The following is a 15,193-nucleotide window of genomic DNA, read 5'->3' as shown; positions in this document are numbered from 1 at the left end:
AATAAATATTAAAAAAAAAAAAAACCTCAGACTCAACAAGAGTGAAAAAACCTTGGTAAGTACAAGGGGACATGGGAATCATTGTTCTATATACATGAAACTTTCTCAAGTATATGTATATATTTGAAACTTAATTATAATGAAAATGTAGTTTAAAAATCCATTAAACTGTAAAACTCAGTACTCAGAGGGGCTGGAAGGATGGCTTAGCAGACAGCGCTTCCTGCTCTTGTAGAGACCCCATGTTCACTTTTCAGCATCCACATGGTAGTTCACAAGCACCTGCAACTCCAGTCCTAAGAGATCTGATGCCCTCTTTTGACATCTGAGGGCTCATACATACGCATGAGTGTGTGTGTGTGTGTGTGTGTGTGTGTGTGTGTGTGTGTGTGTGTGTACACAGTTGGAGGTCAGTCTAGCCTACACTGGGAGATCCTGTCTCTATAAGGAACAAATAAAACAAGATCCCCTTTCACTGTGGTGTCAGGGACCAGACCCTGGGCCTTGTGCATACTAGGCAAATGCTGTACATAAACTATATCTCAACCCTAAGATCCAGTCTTTTTTTTTTTTTTTTTTTTTTTTTTGGTTCTTTTTTTCGGAGCTGGGGACCGAACCCAGGGCCTTGCGCTTCCTAGGTAAGCGCTCTACCACTGAGCTAAATCCCCAGCCCCAAGATCCAGTCTTTAAAATTCTCTGTTCCCCGCCACAAAAAAACTTCTCTGAAGAAGGGATCAGAGAAATGGCTCAGTATAGTTAGGAGTTCTTGCTGCTCTTACAGAGGACAGAAATTTGGTTCTCAGCATCCACATTGGGCAGCTCACAACTTCCTGTAACTCCAGCTCCAAGGATCAAACACCCTCTTTAGGCCTCTGTGAATACTGGCACACATAAGCATGTACACATACAGTCATATGCATACGTAAGTAAAAACTGAACTAATCTTACAAATAGGCACCTGCACATACCAACACAGACACACACAATTATAAATAATTATAGATATTATTAACAATTTTTTTGAGACTGAGTCTCACTAAGTCGACCAGGCTGGACTTGAACTTACAGAAATCCACCTGCCTCTACTTCCTGAGTTACTGGGATTAAAGGCATGTGTCATTATGCCTTTAATTTGTGCCTCACAAAACAAATCTTTAAAAAAAAAGTTAGCTCTCATGGAGGAACATGAAATTAGCATTAAAATCTTAACAGTAGTGACTTTGAAAGCTGAGGAGATGGCTCAGTGTGTGAAGGTACTTGCTGATAAGTCTGCTGACCTGAGTTCAATCCCCAGGACCTACAGGGTAGAAATAAGGCCAATCTCACAAGCTGTCATACATGTGTTGTAGCACACACATGCACACACACTCAAAGGATAAGAGGTCCATGAAGGAACATATACATTAACAGCAGTGATACGAGGCTGACAAGGTGGCTCAGTAGGCAAGGGTACTCGCAGGCAAGTCTGCTGACCTGAGTTCCATCTCCAGGACTTACACGGTAGAGAACCACCTCCTGCAAGCTGTCTTCTGACATATGTGTGCACACATAAAGAAATACAATTTTTAAAAATGGCAGTGACGGGGTTGGGGATTTAGCTCAGTGGTAGAGCGCTTGCCTAGGAAGCGCAAGGCCCTGGGTTTGGTCCCCAGCTCCAAAAAAAAAAAAAAAAAGGCAGTGACTTTAGGCCAGGGGATTTCTGTTAGTAGCACTCCTTATCTTTCTACTATTTCTATAACAATGAGTATTTAAGAGCAGCACTAATGATCTCTTTTTAGTATTGGAGATGAATCTTCCTTCATGTTGGGCTCTATCGCAGCCAAGCTCCTAGCTCAATGATGACATTTTTAAGTGCACATACGAGGAGCTAGACAGATGATTTAGTGGTTAGGACTGAGTTCCCCGCACCTCTTTGGTTTGCTCATGACTACCTACAACTACAGCTCCTGGAGATCTGACTCCCTCTTTTGGCTTCTATGACGTATGTATGACACACATGCATATACGTATATGGAGACATATATGCATATATAAATTAATTGATAAAACGATGTTTTTAAGGTACACAATATTTGAGTTCTTCCAAAAGTCGGAATCAGTGTCCTAACTCATGCGTCACATGAGTAAAGTCACAGTCACATGTCAAATGCAACAAGGAGCCTGGAGTTCCCACTGATGAAAACACTGGGTGTACTGTGGACAGGCTAGTGGACAGAGGACAAGGGAAGTAAGTGACACAGATTTTTCCCCAAAAGGCAGGAATAAAGAGGGGAGACAAAGAGGACATCTGAACCTCCAGAGCCTTCTTTCCCAGGGGTAGAGTCTGGCACAGAGGTGTTGGGTGTCAAGTGGACACTGGTCACAGGATCGCAGGCTTACTTTGGATTCCTTGTGAGTGGACATTCGAAGGAAGGTGAGGAAAACACTTCGGTGCAGGTGCTTCTGCATGTCAGCAACCTCAGGGGTTGGGGCCACCCACTCATCAAATTTTCGGGGCACATAGTGCAGGTAGGAGTCCAGGCACTTCTGCAGGCTCTCATCAAAGATGACCTAAGCCAGGTGAGAGAGGAGAACAAGGACTGACTCCTGAGGCTCAAAGGCTTGTGGGTAGACTACACAGTACTTATGGCCTGTCAGCCTGAGTCACTGCAAACACCCCAGACCCAAGGGACCCAGGATGTATGAATGAGCCCAGGGGTAAATCTAAGTTTCTTGAAATGACCCGGGACGGACAGGGGGTAAACATCAGGAAAGCTGCAGTGTGAGACAGCAATCCAAACCACAATTTGCTGTTAGGGATCCAAGGAAAGTAGACAAAAAAGCAATTCCCAGGGAAGAGAAAAACAACAGCAACCAACCAAGGATACGATACCCATGTGCTCTGCCTTAGTGTGACTTTTGATAGAATATTACCTGGCACCAGAATTTATCGTGAGGCAAGGCCAGGAGCCAGTCGAGGTCATTGGCTACGAAGTTGGCACGCTCCAGGTACTCCTCCACCAGGGCAGGAATGTTGTCTTTAGGGGGTGGTTTGTACAACACAAAATACCGGTCTGCCTTCTGCTCAGGGTGCTACGGATCCAAAAACCACGTGTTAACACGGCAGAGGTTAGTCAGAGAGAGGAGGGCCCATTTGCCAACCCACAGCGATGACGACAGTACTTGGCTGTTCCACCAGAGACCCTCCAGGAGCTTGTAAGTATAAAGAACCCAGTGTATCTAACAAAGGAGCCATGGTTGTACCCAGGGAATACAAGATGGTTGTTAAAAAAAACATGTTTTTAGAGCATTTTAGTGATGAGGGGACAGGTTAAGGGGAGAGAAAATATAACCAGGTTTGTACATTTTTTAAAAAAGTCAACGTATTCATACACTGGTTTCTAAAAAGAAGGGAACAATTCCCAAAACTCATACTGGCTAGGGAATTACAGCTTCATTATAGTTTTCTGTATTTTCTTTTGAGACAAAGGCTCACTCTGTACACCAGGCTGGCATCAAATTCAGAGATCTGCCTGCCTCTACCTCCCGAATGCTGGGACTAAAGGCATGAGCCACATTGTTTGACCTTATTTTTCCATATTTGAACAATGACCATGTACTTTTGAGATTAATACTTAATTATCCAAGTAACACATAAGCATCTTTTCAAACACTACGTGGACTAAGGGTATAGCTCAGTGGCAGTGTGTGCTCGGTGTTGGGAGGCCCCGGTTCAATCCTCAGCATGGTGGGGAGAGTGGAAGGGGAGAGCGGAGGAAAAGGAGAGCAAGAGGGAGGGGAAGCGGAGTCTTCCCGACCTCCCTGGAAGCCACTGAGCACGTGCTGTCCTAGTGACCTTTCTAGGTATTAACATTAGAATATAGTCATATGCATACCAAGTACTTGTGGGCTGGAGATGGCTCAGTGGCTTACAACACTGACTGCTCTCCCAGAAGTCCTGAGTTCAATTCCCAGCAACCACATGGTGGCTCACAACCATCTGTGATGGGATCCGATGCCCTCTTCTGGTGTGTCTGAAGACAGTGACAGTATACTTATATATAGAATAAAAAGTTTTAAAAATACTTGTTTAAGCCTGTTTTTCCATTCTGATACAAACAGCATCATATTCTATATATCATTATTTTCTTTTTTATAACCAGAAAAAAAAAACTATCCAATTTTAAGATTCTAATCAAGTGGCTGCAGCTCTCAGCTTAGAGTCACAAGTTCTCTCTCCCAGCCCTAACCACACCATGAACAAACCCCACTTTGTTCACCATGATGAAGAGATGGGCTCGGTTTTCACCCCAGTCTACATGGGAGTAGGTTTCTCAGGGAGAAGTTGTAATAAGAGGAGGGCCAGGCACTGCCTCAGGTGTTATCAACCACAGCCTTCCCTATCAGAGCCGACTCTAGAACAATCGAGACCGACGGACGGACGGATCAGTCTTCTTAAGGACCTTGTGGGCCTTTGCAGGAGTATGCAGGTTCCAGAGGACTCAGTGCGGTCATTTAACAAGTGGCTCTGTGACCCTCTCCCATTTAGATCCCATTATACAAAGAGCTCGTCTCCTTGCCTTCCAAGCTTCCTTCCTTCCTCTGACCTGTGACTCTCTACAGGGTTCCTAGTGCAGGGATTGGAAGCACAGAAGCATCTGTGATGCAGGTCTCAGCTTAGAGGCTCAAGTTCTCTCCAGGTCACAAGGTTTATGTTCCACTGGGGAACCACTAAGCCACCAAGGGAGCCCTAAACTGATGAAGTGACAACTCAGGCCTAAAGGGTCACAGAAGCACAGGAGAGAATTAACAGCCTGTGGAAAAGGGATACCTGTCAGGCAAGGCAGTACCTAAATTGAGCCTAGCAGGAGAAAAAGGATTTGTGGATGAAAAAAAAATGAACTTGCATGTCCTCCCTCCCTCCTTTTCCCTTCTTCCTTCTCTTCCCTTCCTCCCTCCCTCCCCCTCACACATTCTGACTGTATAGCCCTGGCTGACCTAGAACTTGCTATGTAGACTAGGCTGGCCTCAGATTTAATAGAGATCTGCTGGCCCCTGGGACCAAAGGCGGTGCTTCAATTGATGGGAGAAGTCACCCCACCACACTCAAGGCAGGGTTTCTCTGTGTAGCCCTGGCTGTCCTGGTACTCACTCTGCAGAGACAGGCTGGCCTGGAACTCATAGAGATCCACGTGGCTCTGCCTCTCAAGTGCCAGGACTAAAGGTGTGCGCCAGCACTGCCCAGCTGAAGGAGTCGTCGTTATGGAGGCATAAAAACAGGCATCTACGTGCAGATGGAACTGGGCACGGAGACACAGGTGTAAAGGGTGGCAGAATGATGACCACAAACCCACCTAGGACCTGCCCTACACCAGCCCCGGAGCAGGCAGGCCAAACTCCCCATTGCTTTTTCTCACCCGTGATTAGCTGAAAGGGAGACAGCTTGTCCGGCAGAGGAGAAAAGGAAGACTCAGAAGGGCCCAGAACTCTCCTAAAGGCCTTGAGGTTAAGCAGGCAGCTGAGGCAGGATTAAAGCAAAACTTACACAGTGCAGACCACCTATGAGCTACAGCACACGCCTGCACTGCCCTACCTCACTGCTCTTCCTTCTGACCTCACGGTCCCCTAGAGACCTCTCTAACCCCTCTTAGACTGGCCGAAGGGCTTCCCTTGGCTCTCCCAGCACCTGCACTGTCTTCACATGACTATGGCTCCTGCTAAACTGCGTCAGTCACTCTTGGATCAGTGGCTGTAGGTTGGGCTCAGTGAGGGAGGAAGGAATGGCTCATAGAAGGATACAGGGGGAGGGAAGGTGAAAATGTTCACTCTTGATCAAAGGCCATGGTTTCATTAGTATATTACCAATGTTGAAAACAATCAAATTGTTGACTTTAACTATGTGGTTTACTATCTTTCAGTGAGACTTCTACAGTGCTTGGCATTGAGAGGACTCTCCACATGCTCATTAGCTGGACAAAAGTATGAATGGCCTGCCAGACCCTGCCTCTTGGGACTTTAAATGGCAAGCGTTGTAAAGGGACTCTATGAGTAGCCACAGATAGTTTCAGAGTAGGAGTAGCAGGCTGCAATAGTGTCTCTCCTACGAGGTTTAATCCCACCTGGCTTAGGGCCTACCTGCTCTGGCAAACTAGGAAAATACTGCCCATCAAGCCTTTATGGATCTTGATAGGAACCATTTTCTTAGTGTCCTTCAAGGAATGGCAGAAGGGTCCGACACTACTTCTGACAGGTTTTGCAGAGCATGTCCTTGAAATAGTAACCACTTAATGAACACCGATAAGCTCTACAGAGGCACTGCTCCTTGGGCAGGGACCTTTTTGTCCTAAACAGATTCAAAACACAAAATCCTACACATATCTCAGGACAATGGTTCAGGAGCTTCCTATAGCCTATAGGTTAATGTTCCTCAGTGTGACTAACAAGACCTGTCTCCAACCAGGCCAGTGTCTTTCAGCCGACCCGTCCTTCCGCTCTAGACAATGCCACAGTGGCTGCTTGTTATCATCAGCACAACTGCAGGCTACTGAGTACTGAGTACTGCTCTGCTCAGGCACAGTCGTAACCCAGAGATGTTTCACTTAATCCCCACCATGCCTGGCCCACTATTATCCTTTTTGGCTCCTGAGGTCTAGTGGTTAAACAACTTACCAAATAGGTACAAAGCCTGTGTTCATCAGTTCTGCCACAACCAGTGCCACCCCACCAACCAGTGCCACCCCACCAACCAGGATCTGTTCTTGACCTAAGAGTCAGACTCACTCAAGCATGCCTGAGTTTTCTTTTTTTTTTTTTTTTTTTTTTTTGGTTCTTTTTTTTCGGAGCCGGGGATCGAACCCAGGGCCTTGCGTTTCCTAGGCAAGCGCTCTATCACTGAGCTAAATCCCCAACCCCATGCCTGAGTTTTCTAACCAGGGCCTTGTTGTCCTGCTCTGTCTAGATAGAGCTAATGCACCTTTCACAACCCAGGGCAGGACCTCTCTCCTCCTGGGAGCCATCCTTAGCTACCTGCCCTCCTACCGGCCCAAGATCTTCCTTCTATGCACTCCAAACTCTGATCTGAACCAGCTCTGCATGTGTGTCAGAACCTGGCCTTCCTCCTCTCCTACTGTCATCAGACTGCTGGAAACTCCTGGTGGCAGGCTGTAGATCCCACACACAGGACTGGATATTTTCTCTCTGAAGCTCTAGCATCAGGCCCAAGGTCTAACTGTGGTTTCTGACTTAAAGAGAGCTCACTGTGCTTGTCACTAAGAAGACAGTCGTGAAGGAAAGGGACCAGACCTCTGTTCTCCCAGTCCCACAACTAACAATCCAGGAGTTCATTCAGCACATGGGGAAGGACTGAGGTTTAAAACCAGGCTTAACCATTCATGATCCCACCTGCACTATCCAACAGAACATTCTGTGACAGTGGAACTGCTTCATCTGCCTGAACAACACAGTAGGCACTCATCACATGAGGATAATTCACTTAGTCCACACGTCAAGTACTAGACACTACAATCGTTACGTGTAGCGCATGTTACCTATTGGATGGCTACTGAATTAATAGTACAGTTCAGCTTTTCTGACAAACATCCTCAATATGTAAAATTATGAATAGGAAGCAAGCAGCTTTATAGAAGGCTGAGTACAGGGCATTCTGGGACTGGACTGGCTGACACACCATCCTAGCTCTCCTGGTTTCCTGGCTTGTGCCCCTGAAGTCTGAAAAACAGTGACAATCAAAACATCCACTGGCAGGGCTATGATGCAGCTTAAATAAGATAACCTGGGGAGATGGGCAGGAAGTCCCACCCAGAGCTGTGGAACTATTGGAGATGGACAGCTGACCGAAGGGAAAGGGTCACTTTTCTCTAAGGGGACAGTCGCTGGTTGGCTGGCCACCTTTCAAGTAAGGCCACACATCCAAGAGCATATGGGCAGCAGCAACTGGACTCCATGGGGTTAAAAAAAAGGACACAAGGCTGGGTGGGTAGGTGGGAAGGGGAGGTTGATCTATACAAAATTCTCAAAGAACTGACTTAAAATGGGGGGGGGGGGACAATTAATCTGGGTGAACTGTTCAGAATAGGTTGACACACATGGGGCACTACGTATGTTAACTTCTATATTTAGAGATTGAATAGGAAATAATAAAAGTTAATCAAAATGCAGGAAATAAAATACTTAGGTCCCATTTCCCACAACTTTACTCAAGCCTCTAGAAACTACTTCTTCCCACCTTGTGCAAGTAAGCTCATATTCTTGGGAAATCTACAAGTGGGTTCAAGGACTCACATCCCCACTTCTGTGCCTTTCTTTAGCAGCCTGGCACCTCTCCATCACTCTAATCTCTCTCTGGTGCTGGGAACTGGCAGGTTCACAGCCTCCTTAGTTTTCAGTCTCACAGGCCCTGTCAGAGGCTCTGTATGTCTCACTTCTTGTACTAGAGTAAAGAGAAGATCAGCCCACCCTCAGAAGCCAGTGATCCTACAGAAGTCTGGGGAACAGCTTAGATCTAAACACACACACACACACACACACACACACACACTGGGGAACAGCTTAGATCTAAACACACACACACACACACACACACACACACACACACACCACACACACCACACACAGACAAACACACACACACACACACACACACACACACACACACACCCCTACAAGAAACCTTAAGTCCCCGACAAGGGAAATCACTAAACTAGGATGTGGAACCATTTCCAGCCCAACCTAGCTAAGTCAGAATCGCCTTCAGAATGATTGAAAATAAATACTGGGGAGGGGGAGTGTGTGTTTGGAATGGCCTAGTAGTGTCTCAACTACTGATCAGTGCTACAGCCCTTGGGTCATTCTTAGAAAAGGAAGGAGTTTCTTTATTGCTTTGAAATCAAAAGGCTGACCCTGCTGGGCTGAACAGCATCAAGGCATTGGCTCACCAGCGCTGCTGAAGTCCTCAGCTTGCCTGTCTTCGGGTCTTTGTGGGTGATCTGGAGTTGGTCCAGGGGCAGAGCTGGCATTGTGCTGCGTGACCCTCCTGAAAGGAATATGATTGGGAAGAAGAGAACAGATACACAGATTCCTAGGGGTAGGGCCTACTATGGGAGTGATCCCAGCACCAGCATCAACTCCTGGCCACGGTGGGCTCCTAATGTGGGCTTTCAAGACCTTGTATGAATTTGTTATCCTAAAATGATAATTTTTGCCTAGAACTGTTCTCAGTTCTGAAGGAAAATACCTTCCAGACAACTCCTACCCACTATAAGAAAGAAGCCCTGCTAGACATGGTGGCACACACCTTTAATCCCAGCACAATTGGGGTGGAGCCAAGTGGATCTCTGTGAGTTTGAGGCCAGCCTGATCTACAGAGCAAGTCTAGGACGGCCAGGGCTACATAGAGAAACCCTGTCTCAAAAAACAAGAGTCCTGGCTAAAAGAACCTAGATAGTTTTTCGTTTTCTGTTTTTAAAGTGCTGAAATCCAGGGCCTCAAACCCTGTGGGCACTGACAACACTGCCCACAGTTCTCTTTCTCGCTATCTTCCCTACAACCAGTACCAGCCTAGCAGATGCAGACTCATCAAATGCTTGATAAATGACTGTGAGGAGAAATGTTCTTTGTTGCAATGGGGACGGAACTCACCACAAGTGCTAGGCTAGCTCTACCTCTGAGCTACATTCCTCAGAACAAGAACACTCTCCTCATAACTCTCACTAGATCTTGGGTCTTTTAAGAGCTGGAACAATGGACTTTCCCTCATATGTAGACTGTAGTAAGAGTTTACCATTTCTCCAGGCTTCAAAGAAGGGCATGACTAACAGAAGGAAGAGAAAATCCTTAGAAACTTGCCAACGTAGGATCCCTTCCACAGAGGGGCCAAACTGGTTTCAAAGCCAGGAGTTGGTCAGCTGGGTACAGCTCAGTGATAAAATTTGTGCTCACCACATGCAAGTCCCTGGGTTCAATCTTGAATGAATGAATGAATGAATGAATGAGTGAATGAATAGGAAAGGTAGTCACAGCGTGGACTGGGAGACAGCTCAGTCAGCACAGCTCAGGCTGTACAAGCATGAGACTCTGAGTTCAATTTCCAAAAGCACATTAAAAAGCGGGATGTGATGATACAGGCTTTGAATTTCAGCATTGGGAAAGCAGAAGGCAAAAGCTTCCTTGGCCAGTCGGGATAGTCCACTGGGCAAGCTCCAGGCCATTGGGAGACCCTGTCTCAAAAGAATCAAGAAAAGCGGATGACTTCTGAGGGACAGCTCCACACATATGCATTTCTACCCACATATACGTGAACATGGGCTACAAAACCAAACTAGCAGAGCAGCTCTTCTGTGTTCCCATCCTGTGACCTTCTTTTTTTTTATAATGCCACTTGGCCTCATCCACAGAAAGGACATGTGTATTGGGTGGAACATGCAATGACCGTCAATTAACCCTTTCAAAAGGCATGCCAGCAAAAGAGTATATGACATGCAACGTGCAAGCATCAAGACTGGGAAGAGGAAATCGCTGTCCTCACAGGCAAGCTGAGGACATAATCAGCTCTCTCTTACCCGGGGCCCCACGTGTCAGATGTCTGGCCCCGCCGTAGTGAGAACACATACTGACAAGACAGCAGCAGCATGCTTGTTAGCCACCCAGTGCTCTTCTAAGTGCTTTTCTTGCCTTTAACATAATTTAGCTTTTAAAATATCTAGGAAACAAGGTCTTGTGATATAAGCTGGCTCTCAACTCCAGCAATCTCCTGCCTCAGTCTCCAGAGTGCTGGTATACACTACTATATGCAACATCATACCCACTCTCTTTTTTCTCTCATATATATTAATTATCAATTAATATATATTAATTAATTAATTTCCGTACATCATAGACAGGGTCTCACGTAGCCTAAGCTATTTTTGAATCAATTCTGACTCAACCCCGAGTGCTGGGGTATGTGTCACCGCACTTGACTCTAGATGCTTCAGTCCCAATGCAGCAGGCAACGAAGTCCAGAAAACACCAACATGGACAAAAGTCCTCATCTGATGGTGCCATTTACAAAGCTTAATCTTCATGAGGATGAAGATACAAATCCAATCGCCGTACAAACGACAACTGATAATAACCAGTGCCATGATGTTTGCCTCACACGCAAAGCCCGTGAAGCATTTAACAAAGACGTGCAGAAGTTACAGAAGGGAGGCGTCAAAGAGGATTTAGATTTTCACTTAACATATGGATAAAAAATAAAGCAAAGACTAGACTCTGAGTTGTAAAAGGACCAGGACAGGTGTGTGTCACTATACTTCCTCCTATGTTGGGCAAGGCAGCAGAGGCCAATAGTTAAGATAAGTGTTTGGGGGTGCTGAGAGATGGCTCAGTCAGTGGTTAAGAGGGCTGGCTGCTCTTCCAGAGGACCTGAGTTCAAATCCCGACCATCACATGAAATCCGATTTCCTTTTCTGTTGTACACGAAAACTGAGCACTCATATACATAAAACAAATAAATAAATAAATCTTTAAAAAGAGATAAGTGGGGGTTGGGGATTTAGCTCAGTGGTAGAGCACTTGCCTAGCAAGCTCAAGGCCCTGGGTTCGGCCCCCAGCTCCGAAAAAAAAAAAAAAAAAAAGAGAGAGAGAAAAAAGAGATAAGTGTTTTCAGGTGGAGGGTCGTGATATAATCAACAACTGTAATATGCCAGAGAGCATCTGGCGGCTCAATTTCTCTGACTGTCGTCCATCACTTTGCTGGTTTCGGTTCAATATCACTCTACTTAGAAACCTCAGTTCTTCTCCCTGAAGTAGTCTCTCTCCTTGTTACTCACTGTCATATCTTTAACTGCTTTATGCATATATTTGTTAACTGTCTCCTTCCTCTAGACTGTAAGCTCGACGAGAGAAAGAGCCTTGTCTGTCCTGCTGTTTGTACCCTCGGCGCCTAGGTCTACCAGGCACGTGGACAGTCGGTCAACAAATACGTGCTGAGCGAATGAATGAACACGGAGGAAACCGACGCTTGGGAGAATGTGGTGGGGACCGGGGTTCGTCCCAGGTCACTCTAAGACCAAGCCTTAAAATTAACCGGAACTCCAGACTCTCTGGTTCTGATGAGGGTGACTCACAGCTCCTGGGGCAGTGTAAGCCTGGCTCCGCCGCGAAGCCCGTGGACTGAAGGGTGCCGAGGCGCCCGAAGCACTGTCCTGGCTTCTCCCGGGGACCACCGGTGGGGCCCGGGCACGTACTTACCTCCCCGGCTCCACACCCGTGATGTTCAGCCGCAATTCACCGCGACAGCTTCCACAGATCCAGCACTTCCGGGGTCAAACTGCGATTCCGTAGGCGCAGAAAGGAAACCCCGCCCTGCACTGCCTGGCCCCGCCCCCGGCGATAACTGTGCAGGAGGGGAATGCCTTGGGAGGGCCACGCCCCCACAAAGACGACCCCGCCCCCTAGAGGTATGGGGATGTGACCCTGACCCCTTCTGTCTTGCTGGCAGCCCTTCTGGGTTAAGGCAATCCAGTTTAGGAAGCTCTCAGAAGTCCAGGCTTCCATTTTCTCAGTTGTCATTTTTCAAATTCAATCCAGAGAAGTTTTAACGCGTCAAAATCACAAATGTGACGTTGAGAGAGTGAGCGCTTACTGAATGCTCGAAAACAATTAAAAATGTACAGTGATGGCTTTTGATGGCGATTACTTCTTAGGTTGGTAAAGTGGAAAGTCCCATATGCAGTGGCCACATACACAGATGGATTTACTTAGGAGGACTTAGCAAATTGTATGCTTAAAATTTGTCCACGTTTCCATATGTATACAACACAAAATTATTTGGACGGGTACATTGTAGGAAGGCTGACACAAACCTCACTATGTAACTCAGTGTAGCTTGGAATTGATGACTATTCTCCTGCTTCAGCCTCCCAGGTGCTGGAAGTGTCTACCACAAGCACCACATGTTGTTTAAATCAGAAAGGCTGAGTACAGCTATTTTAAGAGCAGGATGCATTTTTTCCAAAGAAATGTCTCAGATGGCGAAGAGCAAGTGGCTCCCAAGCCTGCATAAGAATCATCACAGAACACTCGTGGATAATACCCATCTGCTGCTGCTGCCGGTGCAGCCTGTAATTCAAGCCCTTGGGAGGCTGAGGAAGGAGTGAGGATTCCAGGCCAGCCAGGGCTATACTCTGGAAGAGCTCACACTGTAGGGAAAACAAGAAAATAGTTGTGAAGTAGTGTGATCGATGTTAGTGGCTGAAGAAGTGGGTAGATGGGCTCTAAACCAGAAATGGGTGGAGTGTGCTAATTGGTTATATTTCACTATGAAACAAATTCCCATAGACTTTGCAACTTATTACAACACAGCCCACATTTTCTAAACCTGGCTGGGTGGTGGTGGCACAGGCCTTTAATTCCAGCATTTGGGAGGCAGAGGCAGGCTGATCTCTGTGAGCTCCAGGACAGCCAGGGCTGTTACACCGAAACTCTGTTTTGAGAAACAATAAACAAACAGCGGATCTAGGCATGGCTTAGCAAGTCCTGTTACTTCTGAGTGTCCTACAAGACTTTAATCAAGGTATCATCCAGGGTTGGAGTCCCAGACGAAGGCTCGAAAAGAACTCACTTCCAAGTTCACAAGGCTCAGGCTGGGGTCATCATTTTTTTTCTTTTTTTGGATCTTTTTTTCAGAGCTGGGGACCGAACCCAGGGCCTTGCGCTTCCTAGGTAAGCGCTCTACCACTGAGCTAAATCCCCAGCCCCCTGGGGTCATCGTTCTTTTGTGGAGTACCCACCAGTGGAGAGTACTCAGATGTGGGTTTAAGTCCATAGAAAATTTTTATTATCTGGCCAGCGACTACATTGCGTGTTCTACATCTCAGTGTAGCACTGAGTCTTTCTCAGGGTGAGCTTTTACATAGGAAAACCATGTTCTGGGTTGACACACTCCAGCTAACAAGAACAATTAGCCAGAAGCAGAACTACAGAAGCTAAAAAGCAATCAGTCTTTGGTTTGGTTTTGGCGGGTGGTGCTGTCTGCTCCTTGAGTTTTACAGCCTGAATGGCACTTCTATCATGGAGTCAGTTGTGCTAAGGTCTGGGACCCTGTTACAGTTCAACAATAACACACCTGTTTGGCACATGCAAGGTCACACACACACACACACACACACACACACACACTCATACACCCCAAATTCCAAGTTCGCATGGCTCCAAATTCTATTACTGGCAGGGAGTTAGCCTAAGGCAGCACCCTATCCCCACTCATCTAAAATTTTCTTTGGAGCCTGCTTCAAAGAACGAAAACTGAGAAGGCAGTAGGGAGCCTCTAGGAAGGCAGAAGCAATCTCACCATGTCACAAAAGTGATGTCCCTTTTGCTGTGCTCTGTTGGTTAGAAGCAAATCACAATTCCTGCCTGAGGCACGAGAACCAGGGTATGAGGATCGGGAAGAGCCATCTTAGAATTGGCCAGCCAACTCTGTGTCCTATCACAGAGACACTCACCCATCCGTGCTGTTCTAGCCACGATAGCTAGGATGTGGAATCAGCCAGATGTCTGTCAATTGATGAATGGGAAATAAAAATATGATACATATATATATATAAAAAAAAGAATTGGCCAGCCAAGTAGCAATTACCCATCTGCCCTGAGTCTGAGGATGAAGAAGAGATAGTTGTGGTTTAATGAACATGTTTGCATTAGCCCAGATAATGGGTCATGAGTTTCACACATACTATTTTCTTGACTATAAAAATAGTCAAGGCAGTAGCAGAAGCCAGTCGTAGTGATACATAGCTATAATCCCAGTTCTTGTGTGCCTGAGACAAGAGGATAACGAGCTCAAGGCTAGCCTGGCTTACTATATAGGAGTATCAGGTCATTTAGTAGAGAAGTTTAGAGACCAAATCAGGGTCCTAGAACCAGTAAGAGAGTAGGATGGGGAATAGACTACCCTCTTCTGCCATCCCTGCCTCTGAGAAGGCCCATCTTCATGGCCTTCTAGCAATGGCCTTCCCAAGGCTGAAGAGTCAAGCTTAGAGGAATCTTAGTCTAGTAAAAAAAAAAAACCTCTGTGTCGAAATGCCACAGAGTGTGCCAGGACAGTGACACTCCCTTACTGCTATTCTAGTTTACTCTTCTATTGACGGGGAAAGGACTGTCTTGTTCTGATTTGTCAACACGAATATTGGGCTCCGAGGAAACACCGCCT

General features: G+C 46.4%; 1 protein-coding gene across 2 annotated transcripts in view; it reads right to left on the bottom strand.

Moving 5' to 3' along the window:
• The window catches only part of Ascc2 (activating signal cointegrator 1 complex subunit 2), a 44,280-nt gene extending 31,988 nt beyond the window's left edge, over positions 1 to 12,292 (bottom strand). The window contains exons 1-4 of one of the 2 annotated variants that reach the window (NM_001109091.1): positions 12,232 to 12,284; positions 8,934 to 9,031; positions 2,914 to 3,072; positions 2,380 to 2,550 (exon numbers count right to left, since the gene is read on the bottom strand). In NM_001109091.1, coding sequence (NP_001102561.1) covers positions 2,380 to 2,550; positions 2,914 to 3,072; positions 8,934 to 9,014 — 411 coding nt within the window. In that variant the 5' untranslated portion in view covers positions 9,015 to 9,031; positions 12,232 to 12,284. Of the gene's footprint in view, positions 1 to 2,379; positions 2,551 to 2,913; positions 3,073 to 8,933; positions 9,032 to 12,231 lie in introns of both variants that reach the window. The other variant, XM_087584102.1, reaches the window with a different exon arrangement.
• Between the last annotated feature and the right edge of the window lie 2,901 nt (positions 12,293 to 15,193).

The sequence above is a fragment of the Rattus norvegicus genome, chromosome 14 (genome assembly GCF_021556685.1).
Source record: "Rattus norvegicus strain SHRSP/BbbUtx chromosome 14, alternate assembly SHRSP_T2T, whole genome shotgun sequence".
NCBI classification, from domain to species: domain Eukaryota; kingdom Metazoa; phylum Chordata; class Mammalia; order Rodentia; family Muridae; genus Rattus; species Rattus norvegicus.
The sequence above is the reverse complement of the archived record's forward strand: the minus strand, read 5'-3'. Positions and strand labels throughout refer to the sequence as shown.